The sequence below is a fragment of the Colobus angolensis genome, unplaced genomic scaffold, assembly GCF_000951035.1.
Source record: "Colobus angolensis palliatus isolate OR3802 unplaced genomic scaffold, Cang.pa_1.0 Scaffold30, whole genome shotgun sequence".
Taxonomy (NCBI): Eukaryota; Metazoa; Chordata; class Mammalia; order Primates; family Cercopithecidae; genus Colobus; species Colobus angolensis.
This window is the reverse complement of record NW_012116266.1, coordinates 3014863-3035161: the sequence shown is the minus strand read 5'-3', so window position 1 is coordinate 3035161 and position 20299 is coordinate 3014863. Positions and strand designations below refer to the sequence as shown.

The 20299-nt window shown below is 44.7% G+C and overlaps 1 protein-coding gene across 5 annotated transcripts in view; it reads left to right on the top strand.

Annotated features, from left to right (window-relative positions):
• Window positions 1-20299, top strand: part of NRP2 (neuropilin 2) — a 115558-nt gene that overhangs the window by 8719 nt on the left and 86540 nt on the right. For all 5 annotated transcript variants that reach the window (XM_011949889.1, XM_011949888.1, XM_011949887.1 and 2 more), the window contains exon 2: window positions 6371-6548. In XM_011949889.1, coding sequence (XP_011805279.1) covers window positions 6371-6548 — 178 coding nt within the window. The remainder of the gene's footprint in view (window positions 1-6370; window positions 6549-20299) is intronic.

The window sequence follows — 20299 nt, the reverse complement described above, 5'->3', positions numbered from 1 at the left end:
TCCTGTGAGGCCTGCCACAGATGGGTCAGCAAGGAGTCATGACTTCAAGCTGCTGGTGGCTCAGTAGAATGGATGAGGCCCTCCAGAACTCTCACACATCTCAGAAGATGCTAAAGAGCCTCTCAGATGCACAGAGGAGAAAGATCACTCCCAGTATGGGAGAAGAGAAAGGGCAGAGGCAGCCTGGAGCGAGAGGGTAGGCAGGATTTAGAGCAGGGAAGGGCATACCAGGGGAAGGGGAAGGTGTGAGTAGAGAAATGGATGCTGGGTTTGTTTGGGGAACACTCAGAAGCTGCAGTTTAGAATGTATGGTGGGAAATAATTGCAAATAAGATGAGAAATAATAGCTTGGGCTCAATTCAAGGCCCAAATTGCTAGGCAAAGAGGTTTGGGTTTCACTTGCTAACCAATGGGGAGCCATTGATGTTTCAACATAAGCTTCAGTTAATCAAAATAAATGAAGAAAATATTATATTACCTTTTTTTCTCCTTTGGTTTTTGGAGAGACCTCAAAATTATTCTTCTGTTTCCTTCCCCAAATGTCTGCTAAAATGGTCAGGAATTGTAATCCCAGATCTCCCATCAATGGCATCAAAATTGCATTTGCAATGAGGGCTGGAAAAGAGCGGACATAAATATAAACTAATGACATTATATCAGCTGCCCTATTGGAATTGCATTTGTTTATGATATAAGATGACAAATAACAAGGTTACCACAGGTGGCATGACTCGAGGTCAGGAGAGGTAATCGCATCAAACTTACATTTCACCGATGAAATGAGGCTTCACTTTTAGAATCTAGATTGAGGGGAGAGATGTTCAAAAGGCCCCATTTCCATACCCAATTTCCAGTTCTCTCCTAAGTGAATTCATTGGAGGTGTTTTAAGAGAGGGAAATTTGCTTCATTCTTTATTCATTTCCAAACTCATATGCTGGCTTCCTCTCCTGCTCTCTGCTTCCCTCTCTCTTTCCCTCCTAGATGGCCCTTTTATTCAGATTTTGAACTTTATCATTGCAAAAGTTCAGAAGGATTTCCATTTGCTGTGCCTTCAGGATGCATCATTCACTGCCACCAGTCTCCATAAATTGAGTAGATTGCATCCCTTCCCAGTTGCCTTAGGAAGTGGTCAAACAGCCACATTCCTGGGCTGATGGGTTGGCTCATTTCTTCCCAGCTTAAGCCAAGATACAGATTTTATGAGACTGTCTTGTGACAGGCTGAAGTTGCTTTGAATAAAACAAAATCCAGCCTCAGCTCACAGAAATAATTCTTAAAACGCAGCTTATCCCGGGTTGGTGAGCAAAATTTGGTTAAAACCCTGAGCCAACGACTTAGATGATCTGGGTGAGGGATTTGAAGAAACTGCTTTTGGTTTTTCTTTTCATGCATCACTGTTGTTGACATGCTCACACACAGAACTGTGTATCCATAATATTTATAAATATGCAGCCACAGACTCAGTTACAAAAAGAAACTCGTGTCAGTAGACCTGACGTGATTAAAGGAGACATTTGAACTCCTCATAATGCAAGACAGACGTGTTTTCTGAAGAATCCTGGAGTTTTGTTTCAGGCTTACCAAGCAGATAGAACAGGGGTAGCACCTTGAATAAATGTCTTATTGTCTAGGAGGGTAGAGAATCTTTTGAATTTTTGGCTCAATCTATGGGTTATAGGATCTTTTCCCTACCTCATTATATGGGCTTTGGATTTTAGCACTGGAACTGACATTTAGAATCACCCCTCTCATTCTATAGATGAGAAAACAAAGGCTCAGAGTTGTCTACTAACTTACCCAAGGTCACACAGCTTGCTAGTGGTGAGACTAGACTTGATTACTAGGCTTTTAGATCCTGCTCCAATGCTATTTCTAATAAACTTCCTGGTGGAGTAAGTGGCAAAGTGACAACCTCCTTTCTTTTTAAGTAGAAGAAAGAGTTTCTTCTTTGCCTTGCTACCAATAATTAAATGAAAACAATGCTGTAGAAATAGGGACAAGGTGGGATTATGCTGTGGATAAGAAATAAATTATAAAGTAAATAAAGTGTATTATTTTCAGAGGAAATGAGACCGATTGCTTTTCTCCTGTAAGTGCCCTCAGGTATACGTAGGAAATAGATGTCTCCTAGTCATCTGCTCTTTCTCTTTTTCATAGCATTTTAAAGTAACAGGGAATCGAGAGGCCCCATTTAGGGGGTTTCAAACCATGTTCCGAGAAGCCCTTCTGAGCTGAGGGCAGGAACTAGGCGGCCTGGATACTACACTGCTTCTGGCTACCTCCTTCCCAGCATCCAAGAAGAGGTCCCTTTTATTTTCTTTGTACATTAGAGGTCTAGGTAGAGTTTTGTTCAAGAAAAAAAAAAAAGTACTTCAAAAAAACAAATAAATTTGAAAGCTACACGCCTAATTCAGTCCATTCATTGAATTACAGTTTGTGAAGCTGAGCCCCAGAAAGGTCAAATTGAGTGAGTTAAGAGCTGGGTGCCATCTCCCATCTTTCTGCTAATGTCGATCCCTCCCTCTCCTGGTAACCCAGTCCCATTACCCCAGACTCTCCTTTTACAACAACTGGGCCCTCTAATCCCACATCCAGCCAATGGCCAAGTTTCCCTGGTTTTGCCAAGGACTTTCTCCTTCAGTTCAACTAAAGTGAGGGATCTGATTGGTCTTTTACCAAGCTGTCGTGAAGTAAGCCATAGTAATCGGATTATTTAGAAAGTTCTCACTACAGTCAGGCTTCAGTATTTAGCAAATATTATTGTCAAGTTCAGGTTATACAGTGTTCCTTTAAAACAATGCCAACGAAATTTTTCTAGAAGGCAGACCAGATTTTTAAAAGATCTTCTTTTCCCATTCTTAATACTTCTTAAAAATTAAATATCCACAAGGAAAGTGATTGGATTCTGCAGGAAGGTGAGTTCCTAAGTGAAGGGATACAACATCCCTTTGCCTTTCCAGGGCTATGTTACCCCTAGGCAGCAGCAGATGGTACTTAGGCTACCAGTGAAACAACAATACTTAAGAAGGAGAAAAAGAGCAGACAGAAAGAGTTTAAAGCAATCTGATACTTTACATTTCAAAAAAAAAAAAACACCTAAGTAATCATTATAGGAGGAAAATCAGAACTTGGTGACTTCAGAACTTAGTGTTCTCTTTATTTCCAATTACAGCTGGAGCTGTCACTGTATTCCTTTCAGCCTTGGGCCTTTCTCAGACCTGACCTGGCTCATCCCGCAGGCTTCCCTCCCAGATGCAGGAGAAAATGCTCTGAACAGTCCAAGCCTGGGTTTTGCTATCTCTCTTTGGGTGATGAATTTGCCCCAGGTGAAAGGTATTCACAACATAGTTGCAGAATGAAGTTTTTTGTCAACTCACCGAACAGGCTCAGTAGCTCAAACAGGGTCAATTTCCCTCTGTATATGGAGATTGGCCTTAAGGGTTTTGCCCTTGAGTTCAACTCTCCTTTGGCTTAACTTGACTCCTCTGAAACAGGACAGCAACCATGTATAAAGTTCATTGTGGAACACAATAAAGACCTACAAAGTAATGGATGGTATAGCTCTTCAGAAAAAATTCTAGTTAATTTCTATTGGGACATGTTTGTATTTAAGAAATGATGTGTCCCCAACCCTAGAAAGGAAAGATCGGTTATCAAGAGGAGATATAGAATGATTGTGTTTTCTTTACAATTTTTGCTGATGAGTTTCCAGAATTCTGTTCTCTCCAAGAAAAATAAAAACATAAATTCTAGTGTTTATCTTTGTGGATATATGTTTGTGCAAATGATGTGTGATATTTTATGAGAAGGTGTGAACGTGTGTATAGGACTAGAGTGTGAATTACTGATATGTGTATGTACTTGAAGTATGTTCAATATCTACGTGTGTGTTTCTGAGTGTGAATGCAAGCCAAACAAGAATGTGAATTTGTAAATCTGTGAGTATTGAAAAGGTTAACCACACACAACTGAAGCAGACGTTCTAATGAGTTCTCTGATACTTCAGTAAGTGCCTTGATTTTCTTCAGATAAAGAAAGGACAGAAAAAAAGAAATGGATGACTCCTTTTTCTTTTGGTTTAACAGCAGACAGTGCAGACTATAAGCTACGGGATATATATAGTTTGATTTGTTTTTGGTAGTAGAGAAATGGTTGCTTCTACTGTAGACGAGAAATGAAACTTTCCTGTGAAAAAGTTTCCTATCTTTATTGCTGATCTGTGTGCCTGGTCTAATTACTAAAAGCTTAAACCTGGGGTGTGGGGACTTGAGGGAGAAAAGTTCCTCTTTCAAGAGTAATTGGAGAGAAGTAGAGGAAGGGATGGGGAAAGGAGGGAGAGAGTGTGGGTGGGGAGAGTGGAGAGTATGTGGAAACCATAACAGTTACTAAACAGGAGCTCAGCTCAGGTTTCCTCTGATGAATTCCAAGGCAAAAAAGTGTGGTTTGGGGTGAGTTGGTGGCAGGGCTGCAGTTTTCTGCAAAATAGCTGGCAAAGGAGCTGGACCTGGTAGAAAATTGCCTCTTCTGCTAGTTGAGTAAGAGCAGCTGGTGATCTATGTCCTCACACCTCTGCCTTCTCAGAGGGTCACTCCGCCCTATTTCATATGCATAAGCCAGGACCAGTGGGCCTCAATGGGCTGGCTAGATGACACTGGGTTCCCAGCATGGGTGAGTGGTGTGGGCACCTGGAAAGCCCGTGGGTATTGGCTGCAGAGGAACTGGGCCTCATGGCTGGCCTCCTGTGTTCTGGGTGGGAGGGATGAGCTCATTGTCCTCAGGGCTGGGGTGGGTGCAGGGTCATTAGGTAAGAAGATGATGTGCTGTGTACCAGCCTAAGGAAGTGGCTGCTTTTGTTTTCCACCCAGTAGGAAATGGACCAGAATCCATTCGGTTCTGGGCAGTTCCACACGGCACAGTTTGAGCTGTGGAGGCTTGATGCCAAAAAGGCTACTTGTGTGGATTTGTGTCCCAACCACCCGCGTGCAGCGTGCCTATCTTTTATGCATTTAAAGCCTGTCAGGCCGGTAGTCTAAAGCAGAGGTCTGGGAGATAGTAATGCCAACAGACATGGGGAATAGTAAAGTGCACCTGTAGAGTTAAAAAATGCATGACCTGTTCCCTCAAAGAGTGAACACAGGAGAAAGACCCATCCTGGAGGGCGGCTGCTGAGTCGTAATACATAATTCACAGGCCCATGCTGCTCCATGCAGATGGCGATATTAAATCGTGATTGATGCTAAGAGACACACACATCTCAGGAAGGTCTCCGAGAGGCTTCTGGATATTTCCATGTCTCATGTGCCTTCCCAGCTTCTGTTCTACTGTGGTATTTAAGCAAAACTCCCTATTTCCCAAGAATCCCTGCTGGGGATTGCAGAACTTTACTCCCGAATAGATGAGATTCCTCAAATGTCATCACCCACCTTTGGAGCCTTTGAAGGTGGCTCCCTTCCCTCCTGGGCCACATGAAGCTGTTTGCCTCCAGCCAGGCACTGCGGGTACAGGGAGCCAGCTCCTCCTTCAAATGGCCAGTTATGACTGGACAAAGCAGCAGCACACTCTGGTGGTGGTGACCCAGGCAGGAGGGATAGTGGGCAGACAGCGCAGAAGAAACAGATGTTCATTCAACACAAAGCACCTTTGTCGAAATTCCAAGGCTGGAGCCAGTAGATTCTCTAATACAGATTTTTCCATTCGGTGTATAATGAAATAATAAATCAAATTTGTGGTATATGTGGAATTAAATGTTTGGGGGTTTTGCATTTTTTTTTCTTAAAAAGGAAAAAAAGGGGGCTGCAATCACCCTCCAGGGCCTGTTCTGGCCCAAAGCAGAGAGTGCTTCCTCTGCACCACATGTAATTGTTACCAGGCTCGCTTGTAGGTCGGCACCACAAAACCACCATTGTCAGTTCCCGGAGCCCTGACTGCTGGCCGCCTGGGCTGGGCTGGGAGACACCGAATAAAATGAAGGATTTATGAGATAAAGATAGAGATGGGAGGTTGAATGAGGAGAGGAAGATGGGCCAAGGAGGGGAGGCAGGAAAGGCAGGGAGGCATGTTGAGTTTGCAGTCCTCTTGTTTTTTTAATCGCAGACCATGTAATTGAGAATATTTATGGCCATGTTCTGGAATACTTTCATCTGTGTGTGTGTGTGTGCGTGTGCGTGTGTGTAGTCGGTGGGTAGGGGGAGGGATGAGCTGGAATAATCTCTTCCACCGAATGAGTAAGTAGGTTAGTCCTCTGGACTGCCATAAAAGGTCTGTAAAATAGTTTTAATCAGACACTGGTACAGAAGAGAAGGAGGGAGTGTTGGGGGAAGAAAGCTGTAACATATTTGAAGTTCTCTGGGTTGTTGATTTCTCTTTCAGACCCACCGTGCGGAGGTCGTTTGAATTCCAAAGATGCTGGCTATATCACCTCTCCCGGTTACCCCCAGGACTACCCCTCCCACCAGAACTGCGAGTGGATTGTTTACGCCCCCGAACCCAACCAGAAGATTGTCCTCAACTTCAACCCTCACTTTGAAATCGAGAAGCACGACTGCAAGTAAGCACTGTCCTGTCCCACTGTGTATCCCTCCATGAGTTGCACATGCTCCGCCCCCCACCCCTGCTCTTGTCACTTCTATCATCCCTCACCCCAAGACCTGCTGCTAACCAGTGGTGGATCCTGGTCTCAGAGGAAAACCTCAAGGGGCATTCCCTTTCCAGGGAAATAAAGGTGTGGCTGATCCCACAGTATGGTGGAAAGAGGCTTCTTGAGTGGAAAAGTAGAGAATATTAACCTACCTCCAAAGGCTGGTAGTGGAGGAGAATTTCCATGTGGTGGCAGGGGCTGGACTACAAAACTCCACCTCTTGACTTTGGGTTACCTTCCTCTTGGAGATCTCCCCTTTCCACAGCTGCTACATGTATAAACCCCACCCACTTCCTTAATAAGATAGTAGCTATATCCCCAAGTGGAGACTTCCCCTGCATCCAGCCACGCAGGATCAGCCTGTTACTTTATCTAGTGGTAACTGGTTTCCATATAGAAAAATAAAAAGAGTAACCAAAAAAAAAAAAAAAAAATCTGAGTAGTTCTAAGATTCATATTGGTTCTTGATACCTGTGCTATACAAGTTAGAGTCTCAAAGTCAGTGTTATGGATTTATTTAACCAACACTGTTCTAATTGCATTACAAATATTAAGCCATTTACTTTGCACAGTGGGCCCTGGGAAGTTAGTGCCATTATGATCTCCATTTTGCACAAGAGAGAAAACTGAAGCACAGAGAGGTTAGGTCAGTCACCCAAGGTGACTCAGCTGGTCTTACAACATTGATTCTGCCACCCTGGAAATGTGTGGCTTAGGAACTCCCAAGTGGACATTTAGACACTTGTGAGTACTTTAGAAATGCCACGTTAACACTGAGGTCCCTAAAAGTTAAGGTTGGGAAGCAGGCAGCATGTCTAGAATGCAGATATGCTTTGCACTGTCTACTGAGCTCCGTCTTAAAGTCTTTCCTCATTGGAACTAAAGTGAGAGATTTTGTGCAGAAAAGAATGTGCCAACAGTCATATTCTGCCCCAAATGAGCGCCTACAGCATGCTGTTATTCTGATAAGTGTTCAGTGCTCCCATGTGATTAATAAATTGTCTAAGTATTCCTTGCTATTAAGCAAGGAATTGCAAATACTGAAAAATTAATAAAGGGGCCAGCCGGCGGCACAGGTACCAAGGAGAAGGCAAAACTCCTACAGGCCAGGTCTGGGCCAGCACTTCCTCATGGAGGAAACAAGGCCCCTCTTTAACTAATGCCAGACTGTGAGGCTCAGTGAATTGATGTCATTATTATCCTCCTAGGACTACTTTGCACCTACATAATGGTTTTCTCCTAACAAGAGGTAGTCTTTGTTGAAAACCAAAGGGTTTCCCGGATGGATGCCTCATGTGACGAAGAGTCATAAGATGAAGTTTCTAATCCCAGATCCACTCTTGACTCAACGGATGACACAGGGAAACTCATCAGTTCCTCTTTGTCTAAGTTACATGAGTACCCTGCATACATTTGCTCAGCATCCCAAGGCTTCTGATTCCCTGGCAGTGAACTTTATCAAGCATTTCTGTTATAAGAGCTTCTTCGTAAGGTGTTTTGGGCTTTGATTCCTCTGGCTGGACTGCAGAAGGTTGGCACAAACGGAAGCATAATGTACGGAGACAGCCTGGGTCTGAGCTGAGAGAAATTTGACTAAGCACCTCTCTCGACTAAGGGCCAAATTCTGTTATGCTTATGCCAGCAAATCTCCCAGTGAAATTGCCAAGAGGTCATCCTATGTATATTCATAGTGGCAGAGGGAGAAAGCATGGCTCTTGGAAGGAAAAACTTAGGAGCTAGTAAGCATGGCTTAAAACGTGTTGGGAAGGATGAAAGGCCAGAAAAACATGCTCCTGCCCTGCTTTGGGCTGCGGGGTACCTCTTCCATGGACAGGACGCAGTCCCAGAGATGGAGAGAACTACAGGTTGCCAGAGCCTCTGACAAGGGAAAGAAGAAGGCATTGCCCCTTGCTGGAGGTGGAGTAGGGGATTTATAGGGTTATCTTCTGGCTTATCATCCTTGCTAAATCACTTCCTGTTTTTCTCTCCATTCCATGACCTCACGTGTCTGGTTTGAACCTAAAAAGTGAGGGAGGTCAGAAAAAAAATTTTCTGGGGTCTGTTTTCCCAGGGCCAAACTGTCGGAGAGGCTCTGTTGGGATTAAGCCTCATCCACTTAACCTTGTCATTAATTCTCTGTTCCTCCCCCACTCCCCATTTCTCTCTTTCTCTCTCATTAATTTTTGTATTTAGAAAGACACATCTGGTTTTCTCAGCCTCTCACTCTTCAGGGTATTTTTGACACTTCCCCTGGCCATTTGCATTTGCAATAAATGGGCTTCCCCTCCCCACTGCCTTGTTTTACTTTCTTGTGAAAGGAACAATTAATCTAATTGAAGTCCTAGAAGTTCTGTTGCGTTCTGGCTCTCCCTCTCTCTTCCATACTGCATTTTCATTCCAAGGGAGCTCCTGGGTTTGGAAAGCACTCACTATCCAAGGAAATTAGTCTGCTTTCTCCTTTTATTTTGGGTGCATGCTTCAAATTGGATTTGGCTCGACAGGCCCATAAAGTCGATACTTCTCAAAAGAAAACTGCCTGGGCTGGTCTTCCAATCACAGGGCACAACAGCAATGCCCCAGCAAAAAGGGGAACTGAGCAAGAAAGTCAGGAGACAGAGCAGTGGTCAGCACGCCCAACCTCGTGTTTGCCCAGGTTCTTCCTACGAGCAGGGTTAACTGCAAAGATTGCCCCGAGGCCTGGAAATGGGACCCTGATATGAAAGAATTTATCCTGGGCTGTGGCCCATGGGTCCTTGGCTCCCTGTACACCTTGAAATCTACATCCCAAAGATTGAGACGGTTGCTGAGTAAATCCCAGGTAGACCTTTTCCCCTAACCGTTGCTTATTAACTATGTTCCATCGAAGCTTGCTGTCTGCTTGGAAAATTTCACTCACAAGCCACAGCTTTGCCTGACTCAGTGCACTCCAAGGCCACCATCTCTGGTGAACTTCCCTTGACTCCTCCCTCCAGTCACTTGCAGAAATGCAAATCCTCGGCACCCACAGGCTGTTTTGGGGACTGTATAGAAGTTGTGGGCGGAAACCAGAGGCCACTGTGGCACAGCTGGACTCCTGAGGCCAAAGGACAAATGGGCGAGACTACGGGCCGTCTGGGCAAACAGAGAGAAGCCACTTTATTCCCTGTGGAATGGAGGATGCTAGGATGTTGCTGCTCCGGCAGACAGAGGCTTTTCGCTTGAGTCATCAGCCAACAGACTGAATGTTATGGTTTTAGAAACCCATACACAAAGTTGAGTGGTTTTTTCCATTTCTAAAATTTAAAATGTATGTATTTTTAAAACACCCACCTGCATATAATACACAGCTTGTTCAGGAGTTCTCAAACAGCCCCAGCACCCACCCCATCCCGGAGGCTCAACCAAATAAAACCCAAACCAAGAGGCTGGGTCCTTTTAAGCATTGGTAATTTCTACCCGTAATCCCAGCACTTTGGGAGGCCAAGGCAGGCAGGTCACCTGAGGTCAGGTGTTCAAGACCAGCCTGGTCAACATGGTGAAACCCCCATCTCTACTAAAAATGCAAAAAAAAAATTAGCCAGGCTTGGTGGTGCATGCCTATAATCCCAGCTACTCTGGAGGCTGAGACAGGAGAATCACTTGAACTGGGAGGCAGAGGCTGCAGTGAGCTGAGATTGCGCCACTGCACTCCGGCCTGGGTGAAAGAGTGAGACTCTGTCCCATTAAAAAAAAAAAAAAAGGTAATTTCTAGATGGATACCTTGATGGGTCTCAGAAAGTGCAAAACCCACTAGCAAGAAATGAAAGAACATTTTTTAGGCTAAAAACCTCTCAAGGAAGTCTACATAAATGATTTTATGTGCAATGTTCAGCACAGCAATATCTCATTTACCACGTATCATTGAAGAATGACATTCCATTTAGGTGAATGGTCCAGATACTGAAATATCCACCTTGAAAGTTCTTAAAAAAGAACTTTAGAGTTCCAAGAGTTCTTTTTTTAAAGGATTTCTGATCAAGAACATTCTAAATCATGCGCTGCACTTCCCTGTCTTTTTAAAACCTACATTGAGAGGAGTCAACTTTTTCTCAATGTTCGGGCTTCTAATTCTAAGCTTCACTTTTGTGACAGCAGCCAGGTATTGCCATATTTGGAACAGGCAGATTAAGATTTGAATTTTATTGACCTTTTAAACTTCCCAGGCCTCAGTTTCCTCATCTGCAAAGCTGTCATAATAATAAATATTTTGCAAGATTACTCTGCCTTTTTATGTAGATGCTCAATAAATTAGCAACTGTGTTAGCATCATTGGACTTTATCAGGGGACAGTTTGGGACTATTTTCTATCAATCCTCCGACTTTCACACATCCTGTTATGAGTATGCCTGTCTCCTATAGCCTTCCCCTTCTGACTTGTTTTTGCTTTTTTATTGGGTTATCAATTTTGCTTCAGGAGCCCTTGCTGTCTCTTGGGAAGTTTGGGTTCTGGGACCTAAGCTTTGCCCAAGCCGGTGCAATCAAGCTTGCAGCAGAGTTAGGACTGGGGAGCGATCCCAAAGTGACAAAGCATAAGAGCAACAGAGGATGGAGTTGTCAACATCAGTGTAGCTGCTCACAATCTTTTCTTCTAAACTCCCCCACACCCTCATATTCTGCATATTTAAGGTTTTGGATATTTGCCTCTAAGTGTCCTAGATAAACAGGGCGCTCTTGTGTTTATTTACAGCCAGAGGGCCCCTCTATATCTTAGAAGATGTGTCTGTTTCTCCCAAAGTAAGAGATGATATCTTAGAAAGGTAGCACTTTCCCAGTTGATAACCTGACCATAGTAAACAGAGGGATCAGACCAGACCTCAGTTATCTGGCCCCTCCCCACTCCGCCAGCAGTGTTTCCCTGTGCTCAGCAAACACCCTCGATTCCCTGCAAACAACCAAGCGTAGTCTTACATCTGTGTGAGCCCCCTGAGTTCCCAGGGCTCCAGCCCTCCTTCCCCTCCCTCCACAGTGTCCAGCTGCAAGCTCCCATCTTCCTCCCCTGAGTTTCCTTGCTTCCTGCAGTTCTCTCTTATCAGCCCCTCCTCTGAACTCCCAGAGCACTTGATGTTGCCTGAGTCACTTACTTTTTGTTCATATGTGGTCATCTTGAGTTCTCAGCATGTAAATTCTACAAGGGCACAAAGCCCTTCATATCTAAACTCCCATGGCACCTAGTCTAGGAGGGTGCTAGGCAGGTGTGTGTAAGTGATTTAGTGATATTTTTACATTGGAAATGCCAGGCAATAGGTCAGCGTGAGCTGACTCTGTGTGGGAAGGCAGATAGATCTGTTTTCCCTATTTGTCCATCTGGGAATATGACATAATCTTAGGGGGTAGGACACAGGCCAAGAACGTCACTAACTGATTTGGGACATGAGTCTCTCACCAACAAAATGGTAATAGGCCATTCATTCATCAGGAAATAGTTATTAAACACCTACTATGTGCTAAGTGATAGTATTGGGAATACAGTGATGAATAAATCACATTCTTTTCCCTAAAGTTGCTGTTACTCTTTCATTTTACAGATGAGGAAACTTGGGCTCAAAGAAGTTGAGCAACTGGCCCAAGGTTCCACTCCCATAAGTGGCAGAGAAGGGTTTTGAAGCCAGATACCCTAGTTTTCAATCTCTGCTTTACTCTTGTGCTCTCTGCCTCCCCCACATCATGCGTTTGGCCGGGGATGTGATATGGACCTGTTATGTGGGCCCACAGCATCCAGGTCCAGCCTAGGCTGGGAAGATCAAGGAAGGCTCCCTGGAGGAGGTGACGCCTATACGAATTCTAAAGAAGTTGGCCGGGCAGCAGGGAGTGTGTTTGGCTGGTGTCATAGGCAGACAGCAGCATGCTCAAAAGACAAGGAGGGATGGTTTGATGCCTTCAGGAACCAAAATAATTGAACATTCCTGAACACAATTTCTTAACCAGTGAGCACTGTAAGGGTAGAGTAAAAGGGGCTGCCCTTGTGATTTGCTGACACAAACCCTTTTCCCCGTGAAGAGGTGCCTGAGCAATACTATTTAATCGTATTTCCTGGCCAGACAACTTCCACCATCTCCTTAGCACACAGGGTGGTCAGGAAGCAGAAAGACTGGGACAACTTCCCTGTCCATTGTAGGGTCTCTGCAGCCTCATACCCTATGTTCAAGTGGAATGCCTGAAAGTGGGGTTTGACCTGGGAAAGTCCAGGTAACACTTCAGATTAAGCGCCTCTTGTCAATTTCCTGCTACACAAGGCTTTCTGAATCCAAGTCTCTTTCCTATGAATAGAGGGCGGGAGGCCAGATTGCCCAGTTGGAGGCGTGGCTTTAGCTGGTGTCCGTTGAAGTCTGAAAAGCCAACAAAGCATAGCGAGAATTCTGTGTGGTTCAAGAGGGTGCCTTGTGCTTGCTGAGGAGAGGCCGTTGGCTTGATCACTCACGACATTATTACTGACATTATTATTTACTGCCTGCCCAACCACAGAACTATTCTGATTCCCCTAAGGAACCAGTGAGCAGTAATACTTTTCTGTATTGCAACAATCCTCCTAATGACAGAAACAGACCCACCTCCAGGTACGTGGTGGACGAATGGGAGCAGCTGGCTGTGGCCCCGACACTTACCAACCTTGACCAGAGGTTCCACCCAGCAACTCCACCTCGCCCATGGATCAGGGGGAAAAACAACTCACAGACTGTTCTCCTCTTACCAAGGTTAAAAAGCAGCTGGAATTACTTTGGGCAGTTTGTTTTTTAAAATGAGCATTGCAGTTGTAACCGTCTCAACGCAAGCTTCACTGTGGATGCCCTTCTTAACATGTGCTTTATCTTCTGACTGAGAAAATCACTTGAGATTTTATCATGCACAATCCCACTTGTTCTGCCTCTCCACCCTGGCACCTTCTGCGAACCCAGGGATCCCAGAGGGCCAGCATCTCACCCCATGTAACTCCGTGTAATTCTCCCATCTAATTACACCGGCTGAGAGTCTGTCTTAAGAAATTCAGTGGGAGCTCCAGGTGTGGAGGGGATAAAGAAGAGATGGAAATATACCAAGTAAAAATATAAGATTTTTCTAAAAAGGGATTTGTGTATTTTCCTGGAGTCATGAGTCCTATAGAAAAAAAAATTTATATTATTTTTGTTTTGTCCTTTTTAGTGGCAAGGGGATTTAAGCCTTTGGATTAAGAGAAACTCAAAAGATAATTTAATTCCATTCTTACACTTCTGCCTGGATAAATCATTCCAGGAAAAAAAAAAAAAAAAAAGAAAGAAAAAAAGATATCAGCTGCCCTTGTCTTTCCTTCCAGAAAAGAGCTTCTGTAATCGTCCTTCATTATGGGACCTCGTGCCTCACAACTCATCTCAGTTGATTGCAGAGTAGATGGTTGTATTTAATTTACATAATCAAAATTTTTTTCCTAGAAGGAGAATCCCTGAAAAATGTTAGCTGGGTCAAAATAAAATTTTCTAAAAAGAAGGAAAAGGAAAAGGGGAAAGAAGTGTGAGTTGGGCTTAGGTATGGGAGGGCAGCAGAAACGCATGACTTTTTTAATGCCTTTTTTCGAGCTTTGTAGCCAAGCATCTTACGGTCTCTAATATTTTTCTACTTTTTCCCACTGGGACTCAACTGTATGTTTGTGGGTCACGTGAAGGAACTCTCAGACTTAGACAACAATAGCAAACATTTACTGAACTCTTGCCAGATATCAGGTCCTACCCTAAGAGCTTTCTATGTTTAACCTCCACAGCTGGTACTGGTACTGCTATTATCCCATTTAACAGATGGAGATACTGAGGCCCTGAGAGATCACACAGATAGTAATCGTGGGGCCGGGTTTGAAGACAATCAGCCCAAAGCTGCCTTTGTATACCTATGTCAATCTGCTTGGAGCTGTCATCTGCTGTCCCAGTGCTTAGGTATTTGGGGCCTCTCTGATTTCTTTAGATATCCTTGACAAGCCTTTTCTTTTCCTTTTCCATTTTTGTTCCTTTTCTTTGCCTCTTCCTGCCATGCAGTCACCTCCGGATGCCAGCAGGGCAGTCAAGGAGAGAGATCTCTTTCTGTGTCTTTAAATACAAGCCAGAGGCTTCTCAGTCCATCGTTTCTTTTTGCCTCCCTGTCATCAACCTCCTACTCCCCGAATCCCCCCGCAGCCTCGCTCACCATCCCCTTCAAATTCCCTGCCATCCTCACCACCACCTTCACTCTCCATCTGGAGTCCAAAGATGTGAGGGCCAGTAATAGAGTGTCAGCAGAAGTAATTGATTCCTCACACTGAGAGAATTCGCCTGCCTTTAGTGTCAATGGAGCTGAACCAGAGTCTTGGAGGGTGAGCGAGACATGTAAACAGTCCATGGCCGAGCTGTCAGGACAAAGCCAGACACACTGGAGAGTGAGTGAGGGTGCCAATGGTGGAACAAATAATTGTTTTATTGGAAAGGAAAGGAGTAAATAATACTTCAGCTCAGAAATTGGCAGTTTGAAAGACATGGTTGAGAGCTTGGAGCAGAAGGATTCGTGATGCAGGTTTTAATGGAAGAGATGTTCTTTGTCTCAAAGTAGAAGGTTTCATCCCCACCCGACCCCCCCTCCCATTAATCATCATTATTATCATTAAAATAATTACTGTAACAATTACAGTTGATGAGACCTCAGGTTTATAGAGCACCTTTCATCTAAAAGTTCAAAGCAATTTATCTATGTGTCATCTTTTGAGCGTGGTAGGAGGGTAAGAAAGTATTATTTTGGGGGGTCATCTGCTGGGAAACTGAGGTCCAAGCAGATACAGGATTTAGTTTAAGCCTCAGAGCAGGCTGCTGGGTTAAATGTTGGGGTACTGAGTTATCTTCTGGGGGCCTTTTCTGCTGTACTCTTCCCTGCCTGGGCCTTTATCCACATGTGGCTCTTGAAACTCATCCCTGGCACTGATGCCTCCTCCCATACTGCCAGGGCCCCCACTGGTCGCTACAATATTGTGGCCAACCAGCCAGAAGCTCTGTGCGCAAAACAAACAGCCCGCTTATGGCTGTGCGATGAATAAAGATCCTTCAAGGTCTGACTCACACTGCTCCCATCCTGCTCAGAGACTTCCTGTAATCTGGTTCCCTTTCTTGTAGAAGCTCATGTCCTTTCTAAACATCTTTCTTCATGGTCTTATGAGGCTCTAGCCCGGAGCACCCCACATTCCTAAATGCTTGCTTCCTCCACCCCCAACAAACCCCGACCTGTTCTCTCCGAATGGAAAGGGCATTTCTGGGATGGGGAGAGAAGGTGAGTGTTTTAACATGCCTCACGTGGCCCGGGCTGCCTGTGCAGCGTGATGCCTCACAATGCAGCTGTCGAGAGCGTAGTCACAAGCGGAAGCAGTTCCAGCTGACTGGCCCCTGAGTGCTAGATTCAGGATCTCTGCCCTGGCGTGGCAGCAGCCCCTTCCTGCTTGGACATTAGTGCAGGCCCATCATTTCCACACCATGGTGCTTTTTGCACAGTAGTGACAAGTTTGCCCCTGGAGCCAGGAGAAGCTCTAAGTTCTGTAACCTGAAGCTCCAAGTAAATGAACTCTAAAAGGGGTCCCATCACACCTGTCACCTACTCCCAGACTGTCCCCTACTTGGATTTCTACATGGCACATTTTTCAGATGAGTTTTGCATCTTCCAAGTTTTGTTAGGGAGGCTGGATGCCAGCAAAGGGGAATAGAAAAATGATACGGAGCTTATATCCCTGGAAAAACAAAAAGGACTTTTTTGTTGCTGTGAGGGATTCCCTGGTGCCCGGTACACTTCCGTTCACAGCAGGCTCCCATTTTTCGGACAGATGGGGAAGTTATGATTTGCCCTCACAATGGGATCCCCCGGGAGCTGGAATCAGTGTGAACACCTATGCCGAAGGGAACGGTTCACTCTGCCGAGTAAACGGGCGCTGCCAGCACACCAGGCGCCCCGGACGCTGTGCTCTGATTGCCCTTCGGTGGTCACCCGTGCAGGCAGCCCCACCAGGCACAAAAGCATGATCCCCATTCCGTTTTGTCAAATGAGGCAAACTGAGGCATGCAAGCGTGATTGACCCAGGCCAGCACAGGAAAATTCAGCGAGTCCTGGCCAGGCTGGGATTCACCTTGACCGCTGCCGCTGAGAAAAACAGAACTGGAAAGAAATTGTGGACTACTCTTCTTTGCACTCTGGTATCATTCCAGAATGCTAGCAAGGGGCCCTGTAAGTTGACTGCAGAGGGTGAGGATTTTATAGACACAGAGCAGACCAATGAAAGACCCGACACTCATGCTGAAAGCAGCCTGCCCCAAAGCCTTAAACTTCACATTGGCACCGGTTGCCTAGAAAACCATTCCTTACACAAGCAAACATGTTTCATCCAAGTGGCCTCCAGTGTGTGTGCTGGTCCAGAAGCAGAGCAGACCCGTGACCACACGGCCTCAGGAATGTGCCTTGCTGGCCAGCCAGGTCAGTGAGGGAAATGGTATTCACCCAAAGGACCAGGGCAGAAGTGGGGGAGGCTTTGTTGTGTGCCCTCAATTCTCTAAAAGTTCACCTTCAGAGAGACTTATCAGACGCGCTGTCTGGAGTGGCCTCCTTCCTCACGCCGGGAGGCGTTCTTGGCAGCCTGCTCCATGAGGAACAATGAGATTGGCGGGGCCCTCACCATCATCGCAGGGTCTCTGTGGAAAAATAGCCAGCAATTATAAATAGATGTTATTTGTCGTTTCCATTTTCTTGCCTTCAAGGTTTTTTGGAATAATTCTTTCAGTTTGTTTTGGGTTATTCTCTCCATGTACTTCCTTTGGTGGGTGGTCAGACTTCCTCCCTTCTGAAGAGCTGTGGTGACCCTGGTTGTGAGGGGATTGTGGATAAGAAGCTCAAAATATCAGATATTTCTGGTGGGAAGAAATGAAGGAAGAAAATGCAACCGCAAACAGCCACTCTAAAAAGGCACTGGGTACCGATGCAGATACACACAGACACAGAGTTTGGGAACTCTTTGAGCCCTTGGCGTTAAATAGCAAATAAGAATGACAGCAGCAGTAACATCAAATGGCTATTCATTGAGCACGTACTGTGTGCCATGCACTGTGCTGACCCATTGATGTGCATTAACTCAGCAGCCTCTTGGGAGCTTGAGTACCTTGCTATCTAAGACAGCAGATGGAGGACGTGTGGTTTCAAACACAGCCTGGGCTCAGAAACACAAGTTTGACATAAAATCTTGAAAACTCAAGTGTCTGAAACACTGTTGATGGATTTGTGCAGGGGGATGATTTTTTAGAAACCCAGCCCCAAGAAGGGGGGTATCGAGACTGCCTCTAACTGTGCTTTTCGTTTCATCTTCTCCTGTCTGGCTCCCAAGGTGTCATGTGTGTGTAACTCTTCTCTTCTCCACACCCACCATCCTGTTTTGTTTTATACTGATAATAATAAAAATAGCCAGGGACTCTCAGACACTTCCTAAGGCATCTGGCACTGTGCTGGGCCTGCATGTACCTTCGCAATCCTGCCACCATCCCCAAAGGTGGAGACTGTTATTACGTCCATTTTGTAGATGATGAAACTGAAACTCAGAGAGGTTAAATACCTTGTCTGTAATCACACCATGAGCAAGTGCCAGAAAGTAGCTGGGTCTGTCCACAAAGCCCACATGCTACACTTCCCAGATTACACAACACCCTCTTAGGTATGTTTCAGTTAACAGTAATTTAACGTTTCTTTTGTCACAGACCTTTTCCCTAGAAAAATGTGCCTACTCACAGACACAAAATTTCAGCAAACAGCATCAGAGCTCCCCCAACCCACTTACACTTGTGTGTAGGCCCTAGTAGAAATCCACGCATTTAAGAATATGTGCTCTAGATGATAACTTAAGAGCTTATAAATATACGGGATGCTGCTTTCTCACTCCATGGGCCATATGTTCACATATGGATATATATGTGCTTATAAAAATACCACACTTACAAAAATTAATATGTTATCCCATCTGAACTCTTGCAAGCTAGATTTCTGCTGGGTGAGTCTCGAAATCATGGATTCCAAATCCGCTCACTTTTCCATCACTGTTGGCGATGTGTCTTTTAATTTTGTTAAGTCTTTCAGCCTTATTTAAACAGAACAACTCAAAAGAGCAAGATTCTATTAAGTCTCTTACATACCTTACGCCCATTTTGTGGAAACCTAACTGAAGCCATAAGGATTCTTTACACCCGATACCTGCTAATGCTACTGTGCTATGTCAATCTGGTATTTTCATTGCCCTCAGATCTTCATCCCACAAGGAGACAAAGGGAGGAAGGGGAGGTCTCTGTACCCTGGAGTTTGACTACTTGGGTTCAAAGCCTCCCTCTGACCTTTCTTCTTCATGTAACCTTGGGCAGGTCACTTAATCTCTCTGAGCCCCAATGTCTGCATCTGCAAATGGATGGTAATTGTAACAGGGCCTGGTTTGGATGAAATGAGGATTAAATGAAATAATATCTGAATCAACAGCCTGGCCCATAGTAAATGCTCAATAAAATGTGATATAACAGCTTTTTAGTAAATGGGTGGTACAGATGCAAGGCAGAAATTCAAGGAAATGAAATTTACTTAAAAAAATCTGACCTGACAGTGAACTGACTTCTCCAAAAAGGCTAGGTGACTGTACTGAGCCCGAGAAGCAGGTGGCGTGGCTTCAGGTCTGAACAGACCAGAGACCTTAGCACTGTGCAGACCTGCCTTGCAGCCTTTTTAGGCATCATGCAGCTTCTTTGTTGGGAAGTTGTGTGTGACAGTGCTGTTTTTTTCCTCCTAATTTCCTCACAGGTTTTAATGTAAGGATTAATAAGACAGTGTTTGTAGATGTCTTTGAGCCTCCTGGAAGAAAGGCACTCCAGGAGGTGATAAATTCTCTGGCCTGGATAATCTACTCATGAAATATGGAATTTTGAAAGTGTGAGAAAAATCTCAAATCACTTTGACAGCATTTTAATTATAGTTGATTTGTTTGCCGCTAATAGTGAAAATGCTGTCAGCATGATTTGCGATGTTTCTTCCACTCAAAATGTTATATTTCATGTTTTTGAGTCACAAGGCAACATTTTGGTTTTCAGATACAACCAGAATAGCTCAGTAAATGTGTTGGGGCACAAAGACAGAGAGTATAAAATGGATCAAACTCCATGCAAAGCATCATTGTAGCACGCATTCTTCTTAACATGGAACACCAGCCTCGAGTCCCTTATTCATTTACATTTATTTACTCAACAAAAAGTGAATGAGACCTCCTACATGCCAGGCACCAAGCAAGTGTCGTAAATTCAGCAGTGAAGAGGCAAGGTCCTTGCCTTCATGGTGCTTATTGTCTAGGGCAGGAGACAGATCATAAACAAATAAGCATATTGACAAGACCTTTCCAGATTATGATCATAGCAATGAAAGAAGTAAGAGGATGGTGAGATAGAGAATAAGGGCATGCCATCTGAAATAGGGTGGTGACAGCAGTTTTCTCTGAGGAGATAACATTTTTACTTAAGCCTGAAGGATGTGCAACAACCAGCCCTGGAAAACACCAGTGAGGAGTATTGCAGGCAGAGGAAAGAGCACTTGCAAAGGCCCTGGGGTTGGAAAGAGCTCAGCATATAAAACATGTCTTCAACATCTTATGATCTTCTGATGAG